Source organism: Antechinus flavipes, chromosome 3 (assembly GCF_016432865.1).
Source record: "Antechinus flavipes isolate AdamAnt ecotype Samford, QLD, Australia chromosome 3, AdamAnt_v2, whole genome shotgun sequence".
Classification (NCBI taxonomy): domain Eukaryota; kingdom Metazoa; phylum Chordata; class Mammalia; order Dasyuromorphia; family Dasyuridae; genus Antechinus; species Antechinus flavipes.
The window spans coordinates 382,098,265-382,121,090 of NC_067400.1; the positions used below are offsets into that span (position 1 = coordinate 382,098,265).

The 22,826-nt window shown below is 31.9% G+C and overlaps 1 protein-coding gene across 1 annotated transcript; it reads left to right on the top strand.

Moving 5' to 3' along the window:
- Positions 1-14,891: 14,891 nt before the first annotated feature.
- LOC127557994 (olfactory receptor 8D1-like) lies at positions 14,892-15,857 on the top strand. Its single transcript, XM_051991245.1, has one exon. The coding sequence runs from the start codon at positions 14,904-14,906 to the stop codon at positions 15,855-15,857; it is 954 nt and encodes a 317-aa protein (XP_051847205.1). The 5' UTR covers positions 14,892-14,903.
- Positions 15,858-22,826: the final 6,969 nt, after the last annotated feature.

Consider the following 22,826-nt stretch of genomic DNA (forward strand, 5'->3'; position numbering starts at 1 on the left):
AGAAAATTATAGACCAATCTTCCTAGTGAATATTGATGCTAAAATCTTAAATAATATATTAGCAAAAAGACTACAGAAAATCATCCCCAGTATAATACACCACGATCAAGTAAGATTTATACCAGGAATGCAGGGCTGGTTCAAGAATAGGAAAACTATCAGTATAATTGGCCATATTAATAATCAAATTAACAAAAACCATATGATCATCTCAATAGATGCAGAAAAAGCATTTGATAAAATCCAACATCCATTCCTATTAAAAACTCTTGAGAGTATAGGAATAAATGGACTTTTCCTTAAAATAGTCAGTAGCATCTATTTAAAACCAGCAGTAAGCATCATATGTAATGGGGACAAACTGAAACCATTCCCAATACGATCAGGAGTGAAACAAGATTGCCTACTATCACCGTTACTATTTAATATTGTAGTAGAAATGCTAGCTTTGGCAATAAGAGTTGAGAAAGAGATTAAAGGAATAAGAATAGGCAATGAGGAAACCAAATTATCACTCTTTGCTGATGATATGATGGTATACTTAGAGAACCCCAGAGACTCTACTAAAAAGTTATTAGAAACAATCCACACCTTTAGCAAAGTTTCAGGATATAAAATAAATCCATATAAGACATCAGCATTCTTATATATCACTAACAAAACCCAACAGTTAGAATTACAAAGGGAAATTCCATTTAAAGTAACTACTGATTGTGTAAAATATTTAGGAATCTATCTGCCAAGGGAAAATCGGAAACTTTAGGAGCAAAACTACAAAACACTTTCCACACAAATTAAGTCTGATCTAACCAACTGGAAAAATATCAAATGCTCTTGGATTGGGCAAGCAAATATAATAAAGATGACAATACTATCTAAATTCATCTATTTATTTAGCGCTATACCAATCAGACTCCCAAAAAACTACTTTGATGACCTAGAAAAATTAACAAAAAAGTTCATATGGAAAAACAACAGGTCAAGAATTTCAAGGGAATTAATGAGAAAAAAAATCAAATGAAGGTGACCTAGCTGTACCAGATCTAAAATTTTATTATAAAGCAGCAGTTACTAAAACCATCTGGTATTGGCTAAGAAATAGACTAGTTGATCAATGGAATAGGTTAGGTTCAAAGGACAAAACAGCCAATAACTTTAATAATCTAGTGTTTGACAAACCCAAAGATCCCAGTTTTTGGGATAAGAATGCATTATTTGACAAAAATTGCTGGGAAAATTGGAAATTAGTATGGCAGAAAGTAGGCATTGACCCACACTTAACACCATACAACAAAATAAGGTCAAAATGGGTTCATGACCTAGCCATAAAAAATGAGATTATAAATAAATTAGAAGAGCATAGGCTAGTTTACCTCTCAGACCTGTGGAAGAGGGAGGAATTTATGACCAAAAAAGAACTAGAGATCACTATTGACCACAAAATAGAAAATTTTGATTGTATCAAATTGAAAAGTTTTTGTACAAACAAAACAAATACAGACAATATTAGAAGGGAAACAATAAACTGGGAAAACATTTTTACAGTCAAAAGTTCTGATAAAGGCTTCATTTCCAAAATATATAGAGAATTGACTCTAATTTATAAGAAATCAAGCCATTCTCCAATTGATAAGTGGTTAAAAGATATGAACAGACAATTCTCAGACGAAGAAATTGAAACTATTTATAGACATATGAAAATATGCTCCAAATCATTATTAATCAGAGAAATGTAAATTAAGATAACTCTGAGATACCACTACACACCTGTCAGATTGGCTAGAATGACAGGGAAAGATAATGCGGAATGTTGGAGGGGATGTGGGCAAATAGGGACACTGATACATTGTTGGTGGAATTATGAACACATCCAGCCATTCTGGAGAGCAATTTGGAACTATGCTCAAAAAGTTATCAAACTGTGCATATCCTTTGACCCAGCAGTGTTTCTACTGGGCTTATACCCCAAAGAGATACTAAAGAAGGGAAAGGGATTTGTATGTGCCAAAATGTTTGTGGCAGTCCTGTTTGTAGTGGCTAGAAACTGGAAAATGAATGGATGCCCATCAATTGGAGAATAGTTGAGTAAATTGTGGTATATGAATGTTATGGTATTGTTCTGTAAGAAATAACCAGCAGGATGAATACAGAGAGGATTGGTGAGACTTACATGAACTGATGCTGATTGCAATGAACAGAATCAGGAGATCATTATATACCTCAACAACGATACTGTTTGAGGATGTATTCTGATGGAAGTGGATCTCTTCAATAAAGAGAGCTAATTCAGTTTCAATTGATTAAGGATGGAAAGAAGCAGCTACACCCAAAGAAAGAACACTGAGAAATAAATATAAACTGCTTGCATTTTTGTTTTTCTTCCTGGGTTATTTATAACTTCTGAATCCAATTCTCCCTGTGCAACAAGAAAACTTTTTGGTTCTGCACACATATATTGTATTTAGGATATACTGTAACCTATTTAACATGTAAAGGACTGCTTGCCATCTGGGGGAGGGGATGGAGGGAGGGAGGGGAAAAATCAGAACAGAAGTGAGTGCAAGAGATAATACTGTAAAAAATTACCCAGGCATGGGTTCTGTCAATAAAAAGTTATTAAAATAAATAAATAAAAGCTGAAAATTAATTTAGAACATTTAGTTATGATAGAACTCTAGAGAAAATTAAATGGAGTTAAAAAGATATATGATTTTTTGGTGATAAATGACACCTTCACAAAAATTAACCATTTATCAAAATATAAAAACCTTAATAAAATAAGTCAGGAGAATAGTCAGGTTAATATATACTTTTCAAATAATAATGAAATAAATATTATAATTAATAAAGGGGCCTGGATGCTAAATAATAAGCACACAAAAGAGCAAATAATTATATAGTAAATAATTTCATTAAAGGAAATGATAACAATGAAACAATATACCAAAATTTAGGATGCAGCTAAAGCAGTAAATGAGGGAAATGTTAACAACTTTAAATACTAATCAATAAATTAGAGAAAGAGCAGATCAGGAATTTGGTTTGCAACTTAAAAATAAAATTAGAAAAAAAAAAAGAAATAAAAGATCCTTAGTTAAAGAATTGGAAATCCTGAATATGAAAGAAAAAAATTAATAAAATTGGAAGAAGAAAAGCACTGAAGGAATAAATAAAAAAAGAGATGGTTTGTAAAAACTCAATAAAATAGATAAATCATTTGTTTTGTTTTATTCCCCAAAAACAAAGAAGGAAGCCAAATTAACAAAAATATAAGTTACCTTGCTTACCAGAAGAATTAAATACCTAAATAACTCAATCTTAAAAAATAAATTTAACAAGGAATCAATAAGCTCCCTAAGAAAAACATTCCAGAACTGGACTGATTCATGAACGTAGTCTATTAAACATTTAAAGAACAATCAATTTCAATATTATTATAAACTACTTGGGAAAATAAGCAAAAAAAAATAGTCCTCACAAATTTTATTTACATTATAAATATGGCTCTACCACCAAAATCAGAAAGAGCAAAAATGGAGGAATGGATAAAACGCCATGTATAAAATTCCCTAATGAACATTTTAAATAGTAAGGAGATTATAGCAATAAATTACAAAGACCAAACAATATGACCAGTTGGAACATCTAATAGGAATTTAGAAGTCTTCAGTAGCAGGGAGGCAGCTTTATTATATTGACCTTTTCAATAATATAGTCAATAAAAGCCATATGATAATTTCAATTCATGCATTATATATTTTTGATAAAATATGATACTTAATCCTATTAAAATATAAGAAAGCAGAAGAATAAGTGGAACTTTCACTAAAATAATAAGTAGTATCTTCCTAAAAGAAGTAGGAGGCATTATCTATAATGAAGATGAGCTAGAAACTTTTTCAGTAAAATCAAGAGTGAAGCAAAGATGTCCATGTTCATCCCTATGATTCAATATTTTTCAAGAAATTTCAGCAATTGCAATAAGAGAAAAATAAGTGAAAGAAATTACAATAGGGAATCAAAAAACAACATCATCCCTATAGAAAATATGATGGCATACTTCGAGAATCCTAGAGAATCAACAACAACAACAAAAAAAAATCATTGAAATATTTCAGTAAATTTGCCAATGATACAAGATAAATCTATTTAAATCATCAGCATTTGTATGCATTATCAACAAAGTCCAGCAGGAAGACAGAGAAAGAGAAATTTATTTTAAAATGATTGCAGACAAATAAAAACTTTTAGGAATCCAACTGCCAAGACAAACCAAATTGAGCACTATTATAAAACCCTTCACATAGAATCAAATTTTAACTAATTGGAGAAATATACATTCTCATGCATGGGTCAAGTCAACATGATAAAAATGATAATTCTACCAAAATTAATTTATTTATTCTGTGCCATAGTATTGAAACTACCAGAAAATTATTTTATAAAGGTAGAAAAAACATAACAAATTCATTCCAAAGAATAAAATCTAGAATTTGAAGGCAATTTTTTTTCATGTAAAGGAAGATGGCTTAGTAATACTATATCTCAAAATGTATTACTAAGTGGTAATCATCAAAATAATCTGATATTGACTAAGAGATAGAGTAATATATCCATGAAATTAATACAACACACAATAATAAATTAAAAATCTTAAGATTTTGGTATAAGATATCACAATTTGATGAGAATTTCGGGGAAAACTGGAAAGGAGTTTGACAGAAACTTAGTATAACCCAATATCTCATGCATAAATCAATAAGTGGTCAAAATGGAAACACAATTTAGACATAAAGAGTGATATCATCAACTAATTAAGAGAACTTGTAATATTTAATTTTTCATACAATAGCTGAACAAATTGTATATGATTATGATGAAATTTTATGATATTATAAGATATGATGAGTAAGATGCTTTCTGAAAAACTTAGGAAGACTTACATGAACTGCTACAGAGTGAAGTGAGCAGAACCAGGAGAATATTGTGCATAGTAACAGTAATATCACACACTTAAAAATGTGAATGACTTAGCCATTCTAGCAACATGATGATTGAAAAAAATCCTAAAGAACTCACAGTGAAAAATAATACCTATCTCCAAAGAAAGAACCAATGGCATCAGAATACAAAATATAGCATACTATTTTTCATTATTTTTCTTTCTTTTTTCTTTCTTTCATTTTCTTTCTTGTTTAAGTTTTCTTCCACAAAATGACTAATATGGAAATGTTTCATATGATTTCACATAAATAACTGATTTCTTATTGTGTCAGGACTCATTGTTTCAAAACTTTTAAATTAACATAATTTAAATTATCCAGTTTATAACTCTCAATGTTCTTGATCTCCTGTTTGGTCAAAAATTTTTCTCTTATTCATAGATTTGATGGTAAAAATATTCCATACTCCCTTTATTTGCTTGTGTATCATCCTTTATGTCTAAATAATGTCTCCTTTTGAATTTATGTTGCTGTATGATGTAAGATATTGATCTATATCTTATTTTGCCAAACTATTTTTTAATTTTCTTAGCATTTCTTGTCAAATAGTAAGTTTAATCTACCAACACTTAATCTTAACTTTTCTCCCTACTAGCATTCATAATATGCTCATCTGGTGAGGCTTCTTGTCAAATGAACCAAGAAGCATTATTTTGTATTGTAAGAAATTCACTCTGACTTTGTATAAATTGCTTTTTAAAACTTTTTTTTTAAATCATGTTGCTTCATTGTTATTCTTAGTATTGTCCCTTAATCAAAAAATATTTACATTTGAATTTTAATTTTAAAAATATTCTTTTTGAAAAAATGGCAATTGACTAACTTTTCTTACTACTGTGTCCTTAAATTAATGGCCATTCCTGTCAAAATTTTCATAATGAAAAATGAGAAAGAATGATGGAAAGAGACAAAGAGTGAAACAGATATAGACAGAAAAATACAGATCAAGTGATTGAGAAAGAGAATATAGAAATTGTTTTTTGTAAATTAATTATTTTGTATATTTTATTTATTTCTCAAGCAAACCTGAGCATTTCCTACTGATTGTTGGAGAAAGGCAAAGAGAAATGCCACATTATGTCAGAATTTATCTTTGTGGGCTTAACAAACCAAACAAAGCTCTAAATATGATTTTTTCTTTTTCTTTATAGAAATCTATTTAGTCCCATTTTGTGGAACTGAGGCTTCATTTTATTCATCTGGTCAGTTCTCTGTTTCATACTCCCATGTACTATTTCCTCAGTGACATACCATTCCTAGATCTCTAATAGTCTTCTGTCATTACATACAAAATTTTAGAGAACTAATTTTAGAGAGTAACATTATTTCCCTATCCAGATTGCATGACTTATTCTTTCTCTTCTTCTTTGTGATTGCTACTTGGACATGCATACAACTTTGAACGATGATCACTATGTTGCCAAATGTGACCTCCTGCTCTATAATGTCTCTAAGGTGCCATGAATTTTTTTCCCTGCTGCTGGCAAGTGTGTACACAATGGTGATGGTAGTGGGAAGACATTGGGGCTATTGTTCATAGAATTTATTAGCTAGACTGTCTTTCTTTGGGAAGAATATTATCTGTCAGTATTTTTGTGATGCTCTTTCTACTTCTGAAAATCTCCTGCTCCCACACCTACATCAATGAACTTTTGGTGATGATTGCTGATGGATTTAATTTGGTGGTCACAGCTGTGCCCATCTTGAACTTTTAAGCATTTTATTCCTCTAACCATCATATAAAGGTGGTAAAGAGCTGTTATAAAGTCTTCAGAATCTATGATTCTCTTTTAAAAGCTGTTTCTGTTTTTGTGATTCTATCAATGTCATATATCATATACCTGCTTCCAATAGTATGGCCCAGGAGAAAGTAGTTTCTGCATTTTATACAATAGTGATCCCCACACCGAACCTCTTGATCTATAGCCTGAGTTACAAGGATGTGACACATGCATTAAGGAAAGTCATGAAGGGCAGATTGTTTTCAAGGTCACATAAGACATAAAAAAATCTATAGGTCCTTAAAATATGGATCTTTCTTTCTAATTCTTCCTAGACTTTAGAAGTTCCCATTTAGAATAGTTCTCATCTTGGAAAACATAGTAATGAAGGCAAATACATGACTTATTTTCTATTACTGCTGATATAGGTGATTGTTCTCCACAGGCTGCTTCCAAGGACATAGAGGATCCTACTGCATACCTAAGCCAGCATTCTTCCTTGCTCCATATTGTACTTCTATTGAACTATTGCAGTTGTATCCTATTGTGCTACCATTGAACTTGTATATTGTACTTCAAATTATTTCAAGGTTCTGTTGACACAAAAAGATCATGGTAATGACTACTTTGGTTTCAAATTGGAGGAATAATAAAATCACTTTTAATAACCCTTCTAAGTTCTCTGATTATATTGCAATGATGGTAAGTTATTTATTTGGCTTTATTATTTATAAAATAAAGACTTGTTCCCTATTTTTCTACTTTCAAAAGAAGTATTTGAACCAAAAAATTGATTCCCCACCATAATATTTAATATTATGTTCATGCATATTAATCCTTTAAGAATGTTTGTTGAATTCAGTTTAGTGACACACAGTCATAATGTGTTCCATAATTTTTTTGTTCTTGTCATTGGAAATTTTTTTATATCTATTTATCTGTGATCACATACTTTTTTCTGAACAGATAGTAAAGTCCTTGAAGATAGTGCTTTTTTTTTCTTTTTGCAGCTGGTAGCACAATATTTAGAATTCTGGGTTTGAAATCAGGAAGACCCAAATTAAAATTTGATCTAACACATGTCCCACCAATCCAACCTGAGTAAGTGAAGCCTTTGCCTACTTCAGTTTTTTCAGCTAAAAAAATGAGAATAATAATATCAACTATATCCCAGATTTGTTGTGAGAATCAAATATGATAATATTTGTTAAACATGCATAAGACATTGCCTGGCCCATAGTGGTTACTATTCAAATGTTTATTACCTTATTCTTTATATCCCTATGTCTTGGTGTATAGTAGACATTTAATAAATACTTATTGAATTATATTTAAAGAACAACTTTATCTAAAAGGAAATATTGTTCCTATCTCAAGGTTTTTATAACCCAAACAGTTAGCCTTAATTGTGAAGAAAAGAATGAAAAAGAGTTAAGTAACAGGAGATAATATATTCTGCAGAAAAAAGTTCTCAAATACTAAAATCAAGAGAAGCGGGAAAGCAATGAGCAATGAGGAATACCTCTTAAAACTGCCTAGGAAGAGACTTTTTTCTTTTTTCTTTTTTTTTTTTTTTAAATTTTTTTTTATTTTTTTATTTTTTGGGGAGAGACTTTTTTCTGACAGCAGTTCACAACTTTACCATCACATATAAGCTTGGCTCCTCTTCCCACTATCAGAAAAGTTCTGTTTTTCTCTCTTTACTAGAAATTCTCATGGGAATAACATCATTTAGAGACAAACATATTCCAGGCAATTGCTTTTTTCCCAAAAGCACTAACCTCTAGAGTGAAAAAATCCTGAAGAAGCATCTATTCTCATTCATTTCCATAGGGAAATTTTCCCTGAAACAATTGTTGGAGAAATAAAAATCCTCCCTCATCTAGATTATGCAGCTTAGATATTATTCCTGCTTGTGGCTGGTAGCATTTGAGGTATTGAAGAGAGACCTTCTTTCCTTCTTATGGTCTTAAAATAATCCACAATTTGGTCAAAAACATTCAAATAATTCCACTCTTGAAGCATTATCATCAAAATCCCATCAGTTGACCACTGCTGTAGCAATAACCTATATAAATTTTTCTCTCATTAAAAGAAATTGAAGAAAAGCATCATCAGTCCTCTGACTCTTCTAATCTTGTCAGGAATAAGGTGAGTAACCAGATTTCATAAACTTGAACTCAAAAGCAGTTGTGAACTGAGGAGGCATAGGGATGCCCAAGACACACTGAAGCTTTGTTGAAGAGATGAAACTAGAATCAAATTCCTTTTGCAACCCTTCTGTGTGTGCTTAAATGATAGAAGCGTGGCCCTGCTTATTTATTGCTTCTATCTTCCTTTTTATAAATACTTGGAACATAGTGAAAAATATATAGATAACATAATGAAAATATTTTACATTAGTTTTTAAACTGTCTAAATTTTAGTGACAAAATTTTGGCTCTTGGTGTTAATGTTTATTTTGTTGATATCCAGGTTTAAGTGTTTATTGTGAAGGCTTAAAACCAAGAGAAGAATTAAGCAAAAGTGTGTATAATATTCGTATCTTGCTTACAGCTTATATGATTCTGGATTATAGACAGATATATTTCTCTATATCCCCATTCACAGTCTGCCTTTTATTCTTGTCACAAACTGGATTCAGCAAAGCTCTCCTGGCTTTTCTAATGCAGATGTAACATCCTATGACTTTTGCTACCCATTCAATTTTTCATAATAAATGATCTCTAGGATTTCTGGCAGATGATTAAAAGAATAAAGTAAGTGATTAGAATATGTTAAGTACTGGGTTTAAGATACACAATGCACTGATGTATAAATACAAAAGTAAAATAGTCTCTTTCAAGAAGCTTACAATGTAACTGGAACAGTCAATGCATATAAAGGAGATAAAGAAGAGACTCAGCAAGACAATTTTTTCCTGAGCTAACATTCCTATCTTGGAAGCTCCTGACATTTCTATCCTGGCAGCTAATGTCAGATTGACAATCTCCTCCAGAACCAATTCTACCAATGCTTTTTTTGTTGATGTTTCCAAAAGTGATTAAGGGCAGTGATAAAATATGTCATCCCAGAATGCCAGGATAAACATATCATGAACTATTTTATTGCTCTGAGCCACTATCATCTCAAAGCTCCTACACTTAAATCTGGAATCTGCATTTTAAATTTTTAAACTTCCCAAGTCTATTGATTCTCAAAAGATAAAAGTCATCCAAATATTTTTTTATTAGTTGAAGATTTTCCTCAATGTATACAGTAAATTTATTCCTAAAATATTGCCAATCAATCCTGTTGCTGTTATTAGCTGTTTTTTGTTTGCTTTTCCCCCTAATCTTTAAAAAATTGTTATGTTTTGTGTGTGTATATATATATATATATTATATTTTTTCATATTTGTTCCATTTTTAGTTTTGAACAATCTTTCCCCTTTCCTCCCCACTCCACATTGGAGAAAGCCACCATTTCACATGCACACACATACATATTTGTTAATTTAAACCACACTAACCTTGCTTCTACTTTTCAGCTGTTTTTCTGGCATTGGATAGCGTCTTTCTTTATGAATCCTTTGTCATTTATTTCATATTTAAAATATTCAGAATACCTTAGTCATTTGAAGTTATACTTTGAACAATATTGTTGTTACAGTATACAATGTTATCTTGCTTCTGCTAATTTTAGTCTACATTATTTTGTTCTTTCACTGTTTTTCTAAAATCATCATGCTCTTTGTTTCCTATAGCAGAGTCGTATTCTTCCACAACTATACACCACAACTTGTTTTTCCATTTTCCTATGGATGGACATCCTCTCAGTTTCACCTTCTTTGCCACCATGAGAGTGCTATATATATTTTAGAACATAAAGGTTCTTTTCCTTTTTCCCTGGTCACCTTGGTAATTAGACCCAACAGTGATATTGCTGGGTCAAAGGATATACACACTTTTATAACTCTTTAAGCAACCTGTACTTTTTCTCTCCACTCTTTCATTTGTTAATTTCATCAGTTCTAATTTATTCAATTATTTCTTTATACATATCATTCTCAAACTTACTTATCCAGCCCTTATCTTTCTATTGACTTTCAGTTTCTAATCTTCTGCTGCCAATTACATATCTTCAACTAAATATTCACTAGATTCAACAAATCTAATATGCAACTCATTAATTTTTCCTCCAACCATTTCTTCTGAACATCTTTTCCTGTTGAGGGTACCACTCTCCTCCTAGTCATTCAAGTTGACAACCTCAATGTTATCCTGACTCCTCACTCTCTCCCATATCCATTATGTTGCCAAGGCCTTTACCTTTATAACTTTTCTTACAAATGCCCTTTAGTTATTCTGCTTGCTAAAAGTTTCTTCCTCCTAGTCATTGTCCAACCAGTTGTCAAAGTGATCTTCTGAAAACGCAGATTTTATCACATAATTCAGTCTTAATAAACTCCAGTGATTCCCTGTCATCTTCAGGATCAAATGTATTTCACCATTTGGTGTTCAAAGAGGTACATAATTCTACTATATACTTTTTGATCCAGTTACACTGGTTTCTTTTCTGTATCTCAAACTGATTTTCATGGTATTACAACGCCTGAAATACTCTCTTCCCTAATTTCTACTTCCTGGATATCCTAGATTCTTTCAACTCTCAGATAAAATCCCATCATCTGTAGGATGCTGTGACCAGTCTTTCATAATTTTATTCCCTTTCCTCTGATGGTCCCTTACCTGCATTTCTCCTGTATATGAACTGCTAGTATAATTATTTGCTGGTTGTCTATATCATTTCATTTTAAGCTCCTCACGAACAGGGACTTTAATTTACCTTTCTTTGTATCCTCAGTTCTTAACACAGCATCTGGCAGATAGCAGACATTTAATAAATGTCTTTTGGCTAACTGACATGTTGAGAAATAATTTTTTCAAATGTTTTTTGTACACTAAAATTTTTTATACATTGAAAATTATGCACTCTGTCAAATTTACAATAATAATAAAAAATTATACCTAGCATTTATATATCATTTTGTGCTTTATAAGGTGCTTAAAATTATCTCATTTTATCCTCCCAACAACCTTCAGAGACAAATACTATTATTATCCCCATTTTACAGATGATAAAACCAAGGTTGACATAAGGTAATTGACTTATTCAGGGTCATTCAGATAATAAATATCTAAATCTGCATTTGAACTCAATTGTCTAACTCCAAATTCAGCATTACATCTGCAGTACCAAGTAGCTATTTTAGTGAAGATAAATTGGTTTAGGTGCCATATGTAATGGGCTATTAGGCTCATGCTTGACACTTCTGCTCATTACTATCTTTCTGACCTTGCACTACATACATCTGCTCATATTCAAAGTCACCTCCACACTATTATGATGCATTAAAAGAGGACATTAGGAAAGGATCTATCTGACATCACATTCAAAAGTTATAAAAATAATAATAATATCCCAAAGAATAGAGATGTCCAAAAATCTTTAAAAATAGAATTCTTTTTAGGAGGGGAAGACATCCAATGAAATAGCGAAATAAAAAGACATCAAAATATTTTGGTTTTATAAAAAGTAATTCTTTTTATACTACCTGCATGTTGCATTTTTCTGAGGCTGCCAACTTTACCTACATCTGGTCTAAGTTACAGGGTGGTACATCGAGGTACAGAATTACAGTTTCTGAATGATTGAGGCACATATTAATTGAGGCACATTTTAAGGAAAAAGGGAAGTGGAGTTTTGAGAAGTTAATTGTTCTTAAATGTTTTTATGGCTGTCTTTATGCAACATAATCAACTTAAGAGGGAGATGAGTAAGGCTGAGATATTTGTGCTAATGTGTTAAAAAGTCTTTTCCCATAAGAAGGTATTAAAATTAAGTATTAGGAAATGACAATTTTTTTAAAATTTTTACTTCATTGGGTTTTTATATCACAGAATTTGACTTGAAAAGGAACCTGAAGCTAATTTAGTCCAGTCTTATCTTTAAGATGAGGAAATTGAAGTCCCAGAGGCTAATTAATCATTTGATGTCACGCAAGTAGTAAGTAGCAGCATGAAAATTTGAATCCAGTTACTCTGCCATGACTTTTCTGAGATATCAGGTTTTCTCAATGACTGTCATCACTACCAGAGTAGAAACTTATGACATCAAAGATAGGTTGCTTTCAGATAGGGATTATTTGATTTTTTTATACTTTTATCTCCAGCTACTAAAATACATAGTGCCTGTCACACAATGTAGATACTTAATAAAAACTTGTTGGTTGATAGATTAATTCAGTGTGTTTTATCTAAATTCTTACAATATATGCTATGTTCTGCAAATAGTAGCTTTTAAATAAATGTTTACTGAATGACTAAATAAAATAATTAATATTTAGGTGCCTTTTATGAAATATGAAATCAGCTTGGGAAAATAATGCTTCCAAACTATGGGTGACATTGATTGCCAAAAAAAGTTAACTGAAATTTCCTTGATGTACAATATGGAATCACTAACAATTTTTTTAAGAAAGTAGTAACATGACCAGTTTTATGCTCAGGAAGATTATTTTGAAAATTTTATGAAGGCATAATTAGAGGGAAGTGAATGTAGTAGAGAAGACCAGTAGGACATTTTTGCAATAGCCTTTAAAAAATAATCATTTGGGCTTGTATCACTATGGAAACAATGAAAATTTCAAAATGAGAAGTACTATAACAGAGGCCAGTCTCAGAATCAAGAAAACCTGGGTTCAAACCTATTTCTGACAAATTCTAATTTTGAGTTCCTACAAAGTTATTCAATTTTTTATTAGCCCTAAGCAACCTTGAAAAGAAGAATTTGAAGATTAGTTGCTTATCTACTCTTTCAAAAGAAATCTCTGTTCAGTTCCTCAAAGTTGTAACATTACAGATCTATACTTCTCTCAGAAGTGGGAGTATGGAGAACCTTAAAAAGTATTTAATTACTGCTCTTTCTGTCATTCTTTTCTTTTCTTTTTTTTTTTTACAAAAGTATTATGAAATGGATTTGTCTGCTTTTAGGAAATGATGATTTTATTTTTTGTTGAAAATAATGTTATTTTTAATATTTGTTTTTACATCATCTATAATTCCCAAAAAAAACTCTTCTTCCCAGTCCAAAGAATTGAAGAGGAGACAGAGAGAGAGAGAGAGAGAGAGAGAGAGAGAGAGAGAGAGAGAGAGAGAGAGAGAGAATTCATAAAACAATCCTATTAAAAAACCCAATAATGATTCATGCCCATATTTAATGGCAAATATGCATTTTCTCATTTTTTGGGGGGGGGCTGAATTTGGTCATTAGAGTTTCACATCACTCAATTTCATTTTATTTATTGTTGTCTTTTCAATAGCATTCTAATCATTGTTGTCTGTGTTTTGTGTATGTATTTTAGTTCCACTTTCAATAAATTTATATCATTCTATATTCCCCAGAAATCACCATATTCTTGGTACTTTTAGTCCTGACTTCTATAATATCATTTCCTTGTTATTATAGTCATGATTCTTAATGATTTTTTTCTCTTTAAGAACAGAATTTTGAAATATTCTTTAACATCTCATGTTAAATATTTAATCTTTCATATATTTCTGATTTTCTATACAAAATGTATTTTCATGTTTCCTGAAATGTAGAAATCAGTATTTTTTTTCTTTTTTTTTCACATTTTCAGGAAATCCATTTTTATTTTTGCCTTTCATCTTTCCCTTAGATCTGTCAAACTGTCATGACTTTGTAAGTCATTCTATTTAAATATTTTTCAGGTTTCCCTTTTTGTTTTAACATCCTGTCTTCTAGAAAATAAAAATTACTTTATATTAAATCCATTATTTTATTCCACTATCCTCTTCTTGTTATAAGGCTTAAATTTACATGCAGTTTTTCCTTTCTTTCATCAAACTGCTGTTTTTAATGTAAACATAATTTATAGTGTTGGTATGGATTAAATTGTAAAATAATAGAAATCCCTCTTAATCTTATACTTAATATTAGACTTTTACATTAATAATTTATGAATAACTGTGGATACTTTGAGTTAATGAGAGTTCAAGAGGATATATGTTTTATAAGATTTTTAGGTCAGCAAATATTGGCATATGGTCATCTTTGTCTAATAGGATTCTTTTCTTCCATCTCCACAGATTCTCAACTCAATTTTCAGAAGACAATGGACACAGGAAATCATTCCACAGTGACAGAATTTATCCTTATGGGATTAACAGACCAGCCAGAACTCCAGATCCCCCTCTTCTTACTTTTCCTACAGATATACATTATCTCAATGATAGGGAATTTGGGCTTATTTCTACTTATCAGGATAAGTTCTCAGCTTCACACTCCCATGTATTATTTTCTCAGTAACTTGTCCTTTATTGACTTATGTTTTTCCTCTGTAATTACCCCCAAAATGTTGGTGAGTTTCGTATCGGAGAAGAATATCATTTCCTATTCGGGGTGCTTGACACAGTTCTTTTTCTTCTGTACTTTCTGTATGGCTGACCTCTTCATGTTGTCAGCCATGGCCTATGATCGTTATGTTGCCATCTGTAGCCCTCTGATCTATACCACCACCATGTCCCAGAGAACTTGCTTTCTGCTAGTGGTAGGGGTGTATACTATGGGGGTCTTTGGAGCCATGACTCATACATGTGGTCTAAACAGATTATCCTTCTGTAGAAATAATGTAATTAGTCATTATTTTTGTGATGTTCCTCCCCTTTTGAAGCTTTCCTGCTCTAGTACTCACCTCAATGAGCTTTTGGTAATGCTTCTGGTTGGAATCAGCTCATTAATAACCACTATACCTATCGTGATTTCTTATGCTTTCATCCTCTCCAATATCCTCAGCATCCATTCTGCTAAAGGCAGATCCAAAGCCTTCAGTACCTGTGGATCTCACATGGTAACTGTTGCTCTCCTCTATGGCTCCACCATTTTCATGTACTGTCAACATGCAACAGATAGCAACCTCACTCAACAGAAAGTGGCCTCAGTGATCTATACCACAATCATCCCCATGCTGAACCCCTGGATTTATAGTCTGAGGAATAAGGATGTAAAGGAGGCACTGAAGAAAATCAGGAATGACTGGACAGTCCCTTGGCATAAGTGGCACAATTAAAAGTCACTAAGAACTTAAATTTATCTTTTTTGCTTCTACATAATCTTTACATTTATATCCTTTGAGACAGAAGTCTCAAATGTAATGTATTCCAAAATTGGGAATGTCATACATTTTTCTCATCAATTTCCTTTCCTGAATTGGCTGCCCCCCCATACCCAACATTCATGTCACCAGGATTTTTCTCCATTAGAGCATTTTAAAGTAATATATCACACCATGTTTTCTCTCTAAACCGATCTATGCTATATCCTACTGTCTATGATGTCCATCTCAGATTGCTAACAGTGTTAGAAATCAAGCTTACCAACTCTACCTTGCTAAATGATGTACTAAGGATTGATTGAATTCTGAGTTTCAAAGATGAGTAGAAAGTTTACCTCAGCTATAACATAGGGATGACAACATAAGGAATACTGTGATCCCAACATTTAGACTTATGAGAATTCATAATATATCAAGGCTTATGTCATACCTATATAAAATTTAGGAAGTTTTGCTGAGTGCTGAAATATCTCTAAATTTATTTCCAAAATTTAGCAAAAAGTCTACAAAATATATAACTTGTCTCTTTTTCTATTAATATTATTATTTACCAACTCACCTAAAATGTCACAAATAATAGAAATGATTTTCCATTATAATCAACTTTACTTATTTCAAGCTATCAAAATTTTCAAGGACATAATTAAGAAATTCCAAGTGGCAACATGTTATTCAAGTTGGGACATTCAACTTCATGATAAGAGGCAGATATCATGAGAGTTGACCAAAGTGGGATAATAGAGAGAGGAGTAAAACAAATTTCCCCCAACATTACTCTCCAAAAATTACAGAGCATACTGAATTCTTGAGCGATATAATCAACAAAAGGCAAGTTAAGGCTTTTTTTCCCCAGCACAAGATAACTCAGAAAGAAAGTCAGAAGGCAATGTATATAACACTGAGATGAAGACTGTGCTAACCCAGAAGTGATAGCAAGATTACATATTGGGCGTGCAAATAGTAACAATGGTAGTGGCACAGTTTTGATCTACTCATGCCATACAAAATCAGGGAATTGGAAAACTGATGAGAAAATTATTGCAAGAGATGCTAACATTGAGTATAGCACCAGCACTCATGCTGCATGACCTACACTCATTTTCAGACCACAATTCTATGGAAAAGAGGAGTGCTTGTAGCCTCTAGAGAGCAGAAGTCCTTCCTGGGCAAAGTCCAGAGTGAAGAGTAGAAGAGCATGAGCTACATCTATAGCTCCCATTATGCAACTTTGAAAAGAATTACAAAATCTAAATCCTAACCCCTATGCCCTGCTCCCCTTTACCCTCCATCCTGCCTTAAAGTATCTATAAAAAGGGCAACATCAAAAAGTCCTTTAAAAAAAAGTCTTTGCTTAGAAAAATAATTTCACTCTCTTCACCCAAATGTGTGCAGAGCTCAAATAGATTTAAGTTGATTAAAAAAGAGTCTAGAAAAATGAAGAAACAAAACATAAAAAGGAGTCTGATTGTAAACAGCTACTATAGTGATGAAGAAGATCAGGGCACAAAGTGGAAGATAACAATGACATGAAAACTACTAAAAACCTCAAGCAGTATGAATTGGACATGAACCCATAAGCTTTCCTAGATAAAGTAAAGAAAAAGCAATGAATGATTTTAGAAGTCAGATAAGAATTATAGAGAAAAAAATGAAGGAAATAACTGATATGGATTTAGGATAACTATGAAAAAAATAGTTCATAGAAACATTTGGGGAAGATAAAGGATAAGAATGGAAATCCTAAAGATGGAAATACCTAGTTCTTCCAAACTTTCATCTAAATAATTTAAAACAATTTTTCAAAATGAATTTGAGAGTGGCAGAAATAATAGAAAAACAGCAATTAACCAGTTTAATAACTTAGAAGACATTATGAAATACCTTATCTACAGAGGTAGTGGTCTGATTAGAAATGAAATTCAGATAACACTCTGTCACTAAGCAATAGACCTTGGAGACAAATCTGTTTTGGCTTAGGGAATTTTCAGTGAGGATTTTGGGTGATTAATCTGGAAAATAATTTGCAAGGCTCTCTGCTGACAGTAGACACAGTGTCTGGGCAAATTAGCCCAACCAAATTCCAGGCTAAGACTATAGGTGAGGAAAGTGAGCACATTCTGGGCATTCACTTTCAGAGATAAGGGCTCTATTCATGATTTCCAGATGCAGAGGATTAACTGTGGTCATTCATAGGAGAGCAGAGTCCTTGGCTTCAGTTTTAGGCCAGGAGGGTGAATTGATTCTAGCATCATTGGGAGAATGAGATTGTTCATGAGTTTCTAAGTCTATTAAGTGTAAGAGAATTTGCAGTGTTGGGACCCCTGGTGTCATTTCAGGAAGGGATAAGAGCTCCTGAGTTACCTCATGAACTTATGAGTCATACATGGCCTTGGATCAATGCTCAGTTAACGGTACAAAAAATTGAAGACATAGCCCTCCATTGACGTCTGAAAGTAACAACACTAAAAACTTAAAAGATTGAGACATTATCTCCCACACCCTGGGAACAAAGCCAGATTCTAATATAAAGTTAACTGACCAGAAATAGATTGTTTTAAAAAAATAAGTAAACAGAAAATAAAGAACCTGAAAATATATAGATTCCATGGTGATAGACAAGATCAACATTCAAACTCAAAAGATAATGAAGTCAAAACAGTGACATGCAAAACTTCAAAAAATGCAAAATGGCCACAGGCTCAATAAGTATTATTGAAAGAGATTTAAAAAGATTTTAATAATCAGATGAAAGAGGAAGAAGAAAACTCAGAAAAAGAAATTAGTAATGCAGGAAAAATATGAAAAAAACAAACTCATTAGAAATGAAGATCCAAAAAAACTTTTTTTCTATTTTTTTATTATAGCTTTTTATTGACAAAACATATGCATGGGTAATTTTTCAACAGTGACCCTTGCAAAAACTTCTGTTCCAACTTTTTCCTCCTTCTCTCCACTCCCTCCCGTAGATGGCAGGTAGTCCCATATATGTTAAATATATTAAAGTATATGTTAAATAAAATATATATACAGTTTTCTTGCTATGCAAGAATAAGCAAGAAAAATCAGATTTAGAAGGAAGGTAAAAATAACCTGGGAAGAAAAATAAAAATGCAAGTAAACAATAACAGAAAGAGTGTAAATGCTATGTTGTGATCCACACTCATTTTCCAGTGTTCTTTTGCTGGATGTATCTGGTTCTGTTCATTATTGATCAGTTGGAACTGATTTGGAAAAGATCCAAAAATTTAATGAAGAAAAGAACTCCTTGAAAATTAGAATTGGACAAGGTAAAGCTAATGATTTTGTAAGACATAAATTGAGAAAAGAAATTTTAAATATCAAAAAATGAAAGAAGAGAAAATGAAATATTTCCTTAGAAAAACAACCAACTTAGAAAACATATTTAGGAGAGAAAAGAGAATTATTTGACTACCTGAAATTCTTGATAAAATAGAAGAATCTAGGTGTTATATTACAAGAAAATTGGAAAGACAATTGCCCTGAATTTTTAGAATTAGGGATTAAATAGAAATTGAACAACAACAAAAAACAACAACAACAACAACAACAACAACAACAACAACAACAAACAAACAAACAAAAACCCAGTAATCACAATATCTAAGAGATTTTCAAATGAGAAGTCACAGGAAAGTTTCAAAGCTCCCAGGTCAAAGAGAGAATTTTTCAAGCAAATACAAACAATTCAACATTGTAGAACTACAGCCAAGATAATATGAGTTTTAGCAGCTCAACCAAAAAAAAAAAAATGCAAGTGTAGCAGTTATGTTCTCAGACAATGTTAAAACTAAAATAGGTCAAACGATATGCACAGTTTGATTGCCCTTGGGTATAGTTCCAGATTGCTCTCCAGAATGGTTGGATCATTCACAGCCCCATCAACAATGCATTAGTGTTCCAGTTTTCTCACATCTTCTGCAACATTTATCATTATTTTCCCTGTTATCTTAGCCAATCTGAGAGATGTGAGGTGTTACCTCAGAGTTGTTTTAATTTATATTTCTCTATTCAATAAGATTTAGAGTATTTATTTATATGATTACAGAGGGCTTTAATTTCATCATATGAAAAATTCTGTTCACAGCCTTTGACCACTTATCAATTGGGGAATGACTTGTGTTATAAATTTGACACAGTTCTTCATATTCTTATTAAAGCTTTTTACTTTTCAAAACAATGGACAATTCTTCAACATTAGCTCTTGCAAAACCCTGTGTTCCAATTTCCCTCCCTTTTCCCCATGCCCTCCCCTAGATGGAAAGTAATCCAATACATGTTAAACATGGTAGAAATATGTAATGTTCTGGTTAGCTTTCTGGAGGTCCTTCAAATGGGCCTTGGTTTCAGCAGAATAATCACCACAAGAATAGTCAGGAATAAAGTCCAAAGTCTTTGTTATCTCCTTCAGAATCAATCTCTCCCAAAGTGCAGGAGTTAGGAGAGCCACCATAAGACTGATCAAAGATGGAATGTCTGTGGCTGACTTTGTCCTCAGTTTAAATACCCTATTACAATTACATCAATTGTAGAACTATTACATCACCATGCTAAGTACTAAGTATATGTAAACTCGACAATCATTATCTCATCAATTCCACTGAGTTAACACCTTGATGTAAGATTAAATCAATCATACTGAGCCTTAAATAACAAAAAGAGTGAAAATGCTATGTTGTGAACCACACTCTGTTCCCTCAGTCCTCTTTCTAAGTGTAGATGACTCTGTTCAACACTGAACAATTGGAATTGGTTTGAATCATTTCATTGTTGAAGAGAGCCATGTCCATCAGACTTGATCATTGTATAACCTTATTGTTGCCATGGATAATGATCTCCTGATTCTGCTCATTTCATTTAGCATCAGTTCATGTAAGTCTCTCCAGGCCTCTCTGAAATCATGCTGTTGGTCATTTCTTACAGAACAATATTATTACATAACATTCATATATCATGATTTATTCAGTCATTCTCCAATTGACAGGCATCCATTCAATTTCCAGTTTCTTTCCACTACAAAAAGGGCTGTCACAAACATTTTTGCACATGTGGGTCCCTTTTCCTCTTTTAAGATCTATTTGGGATGTAAGCTGAGTAAAAACACTACTGGATCAAAGGGTATGCATAGTTTGAAAATTTTTTCAACATATTTCAAATTGCTCTCCGGAATGGTTAGATTCATTCACAATTCCACCAAAAATGTATTTTTCATACACTTTTCTCATATCCCCTCCAATATTTGTCATTATCTTTTCCTGTCATCTTAGCCAACCTAACAGGTGTAGTGGTATCTCAGAGTTGTCTTAATTTGCGTTTCTCTAATCAATAGTGATTTAGAGCACTTTTTTATGTGACTAGAAATAGTTTCAATTTTTTTATCTGAAAATTGTCTGTTCATATCCTTTAACTATTTATCAATTGGAAAATGGCTTGAATTCTTAGAAATTTGAGTCAATTCTCTATATATTTTAGAAATAAGGCCTTTATCAGAACCTTTGAATATAAAAATGTTTTCCCAATTTATTGCTTTCCTTATAATCTTGTCTTCATTAGTTTTGTTTGTACAAAAACTTTTTAACTTAATATAATCAAAATTATCTATCTGGTATTCAATTATGAGTTCCCATTCTTCTTTGGACACAAATTCCTATGCTTCTCCACAGATCTAAAATGTTAACTATCCTATGTTCCTCTAATTTGCTTATAATATCACTATGTCTAAATCGTGAATCCATTTAGATCTTTTCTTGGCATATGGTGCTGAGTGTGGGTCGAGCTCTAATTTCTTCCATACTCATTTCCAATTTTCCCAGCAGTTTTTTGCAAATAGTGAGTTCTTATTCCAAAAGCTAAAGTCTTTGAGTTTGTCAAACTCTAGCTTGCTATAGTTATTGCCTACTTGATCCTATTGTGATTCACTGATCAACTACTCTTTTTCTTAGCCAGTACCAAATGGTTTTGATGACTGCTGATTTATAATATAGTTTTAGGTCTGGCACAGCTAGGCCACCTCCATTTTTTTCATTCATTCCCTTGAAATTTTTGACCATTTGTTCTTCCAGATGAACTTTGTTACTATTTTTTCTAGGTCAATTAATTCGTTTTTTGAGAATCAGATTGGCATAGCACTAAATAAATAAATTAGTTTAGGTAGTATTGTCATCTTTATTATATTCACTCAACCTAAGAGCATTTGATATTTTTCCAGTGGTTAGATCTGTCTTTTTTGTAATTTTGCTCATATAGTTCATGACTTTCCCTTGGCAGATAGATTCCTAAATATTTTATACTATCAGCAGTTATTTTAATGGAATTTCTCTTTGTATTTCTAACTGCTGGATTTTGTTAGTGATTTATAAAAATGATTTATGTGGATTTATTTTATATTCTGCAACTTTGTTAAAGTTGTGAATTATTTCTAATAGATTTTTAGTAGACTCTCTAGGATTCTCTAAGTATACCATCATATCATCTGCAAAGAGTGATAATTTGGTTTCCTCATTACCTACTATTATTCCTTTAATTTCTTTCTCAACTCTTATTGCCAAAGCTAGCATGTCTAATACAATATTGGATAGTAATGGTGATAGTGGGCAACCTTGTTTCACTTCTGATCTTATTGGGAATGGTTCTAGTTTATCCTCATTACATATGATGCTTACTGATGGTTTTAAATAGATACTACTGACTATTTTAAGGAAAAGTCCATTTATTCCTATATTCTCCTGTTTTTTAATAGGAATAGATGTTGAATTTTATCAAATGGTTTTTCTGTATCTCTTGAGATAATGACATGATTTCTTGTTAATTTGATTATTGATATAGTCAATTATGCTAATAGTTTTCCTAATATTGAACCAGCCCTGCATTCCTGGTATAAATCCTACTTGGTCATGGTATATTATC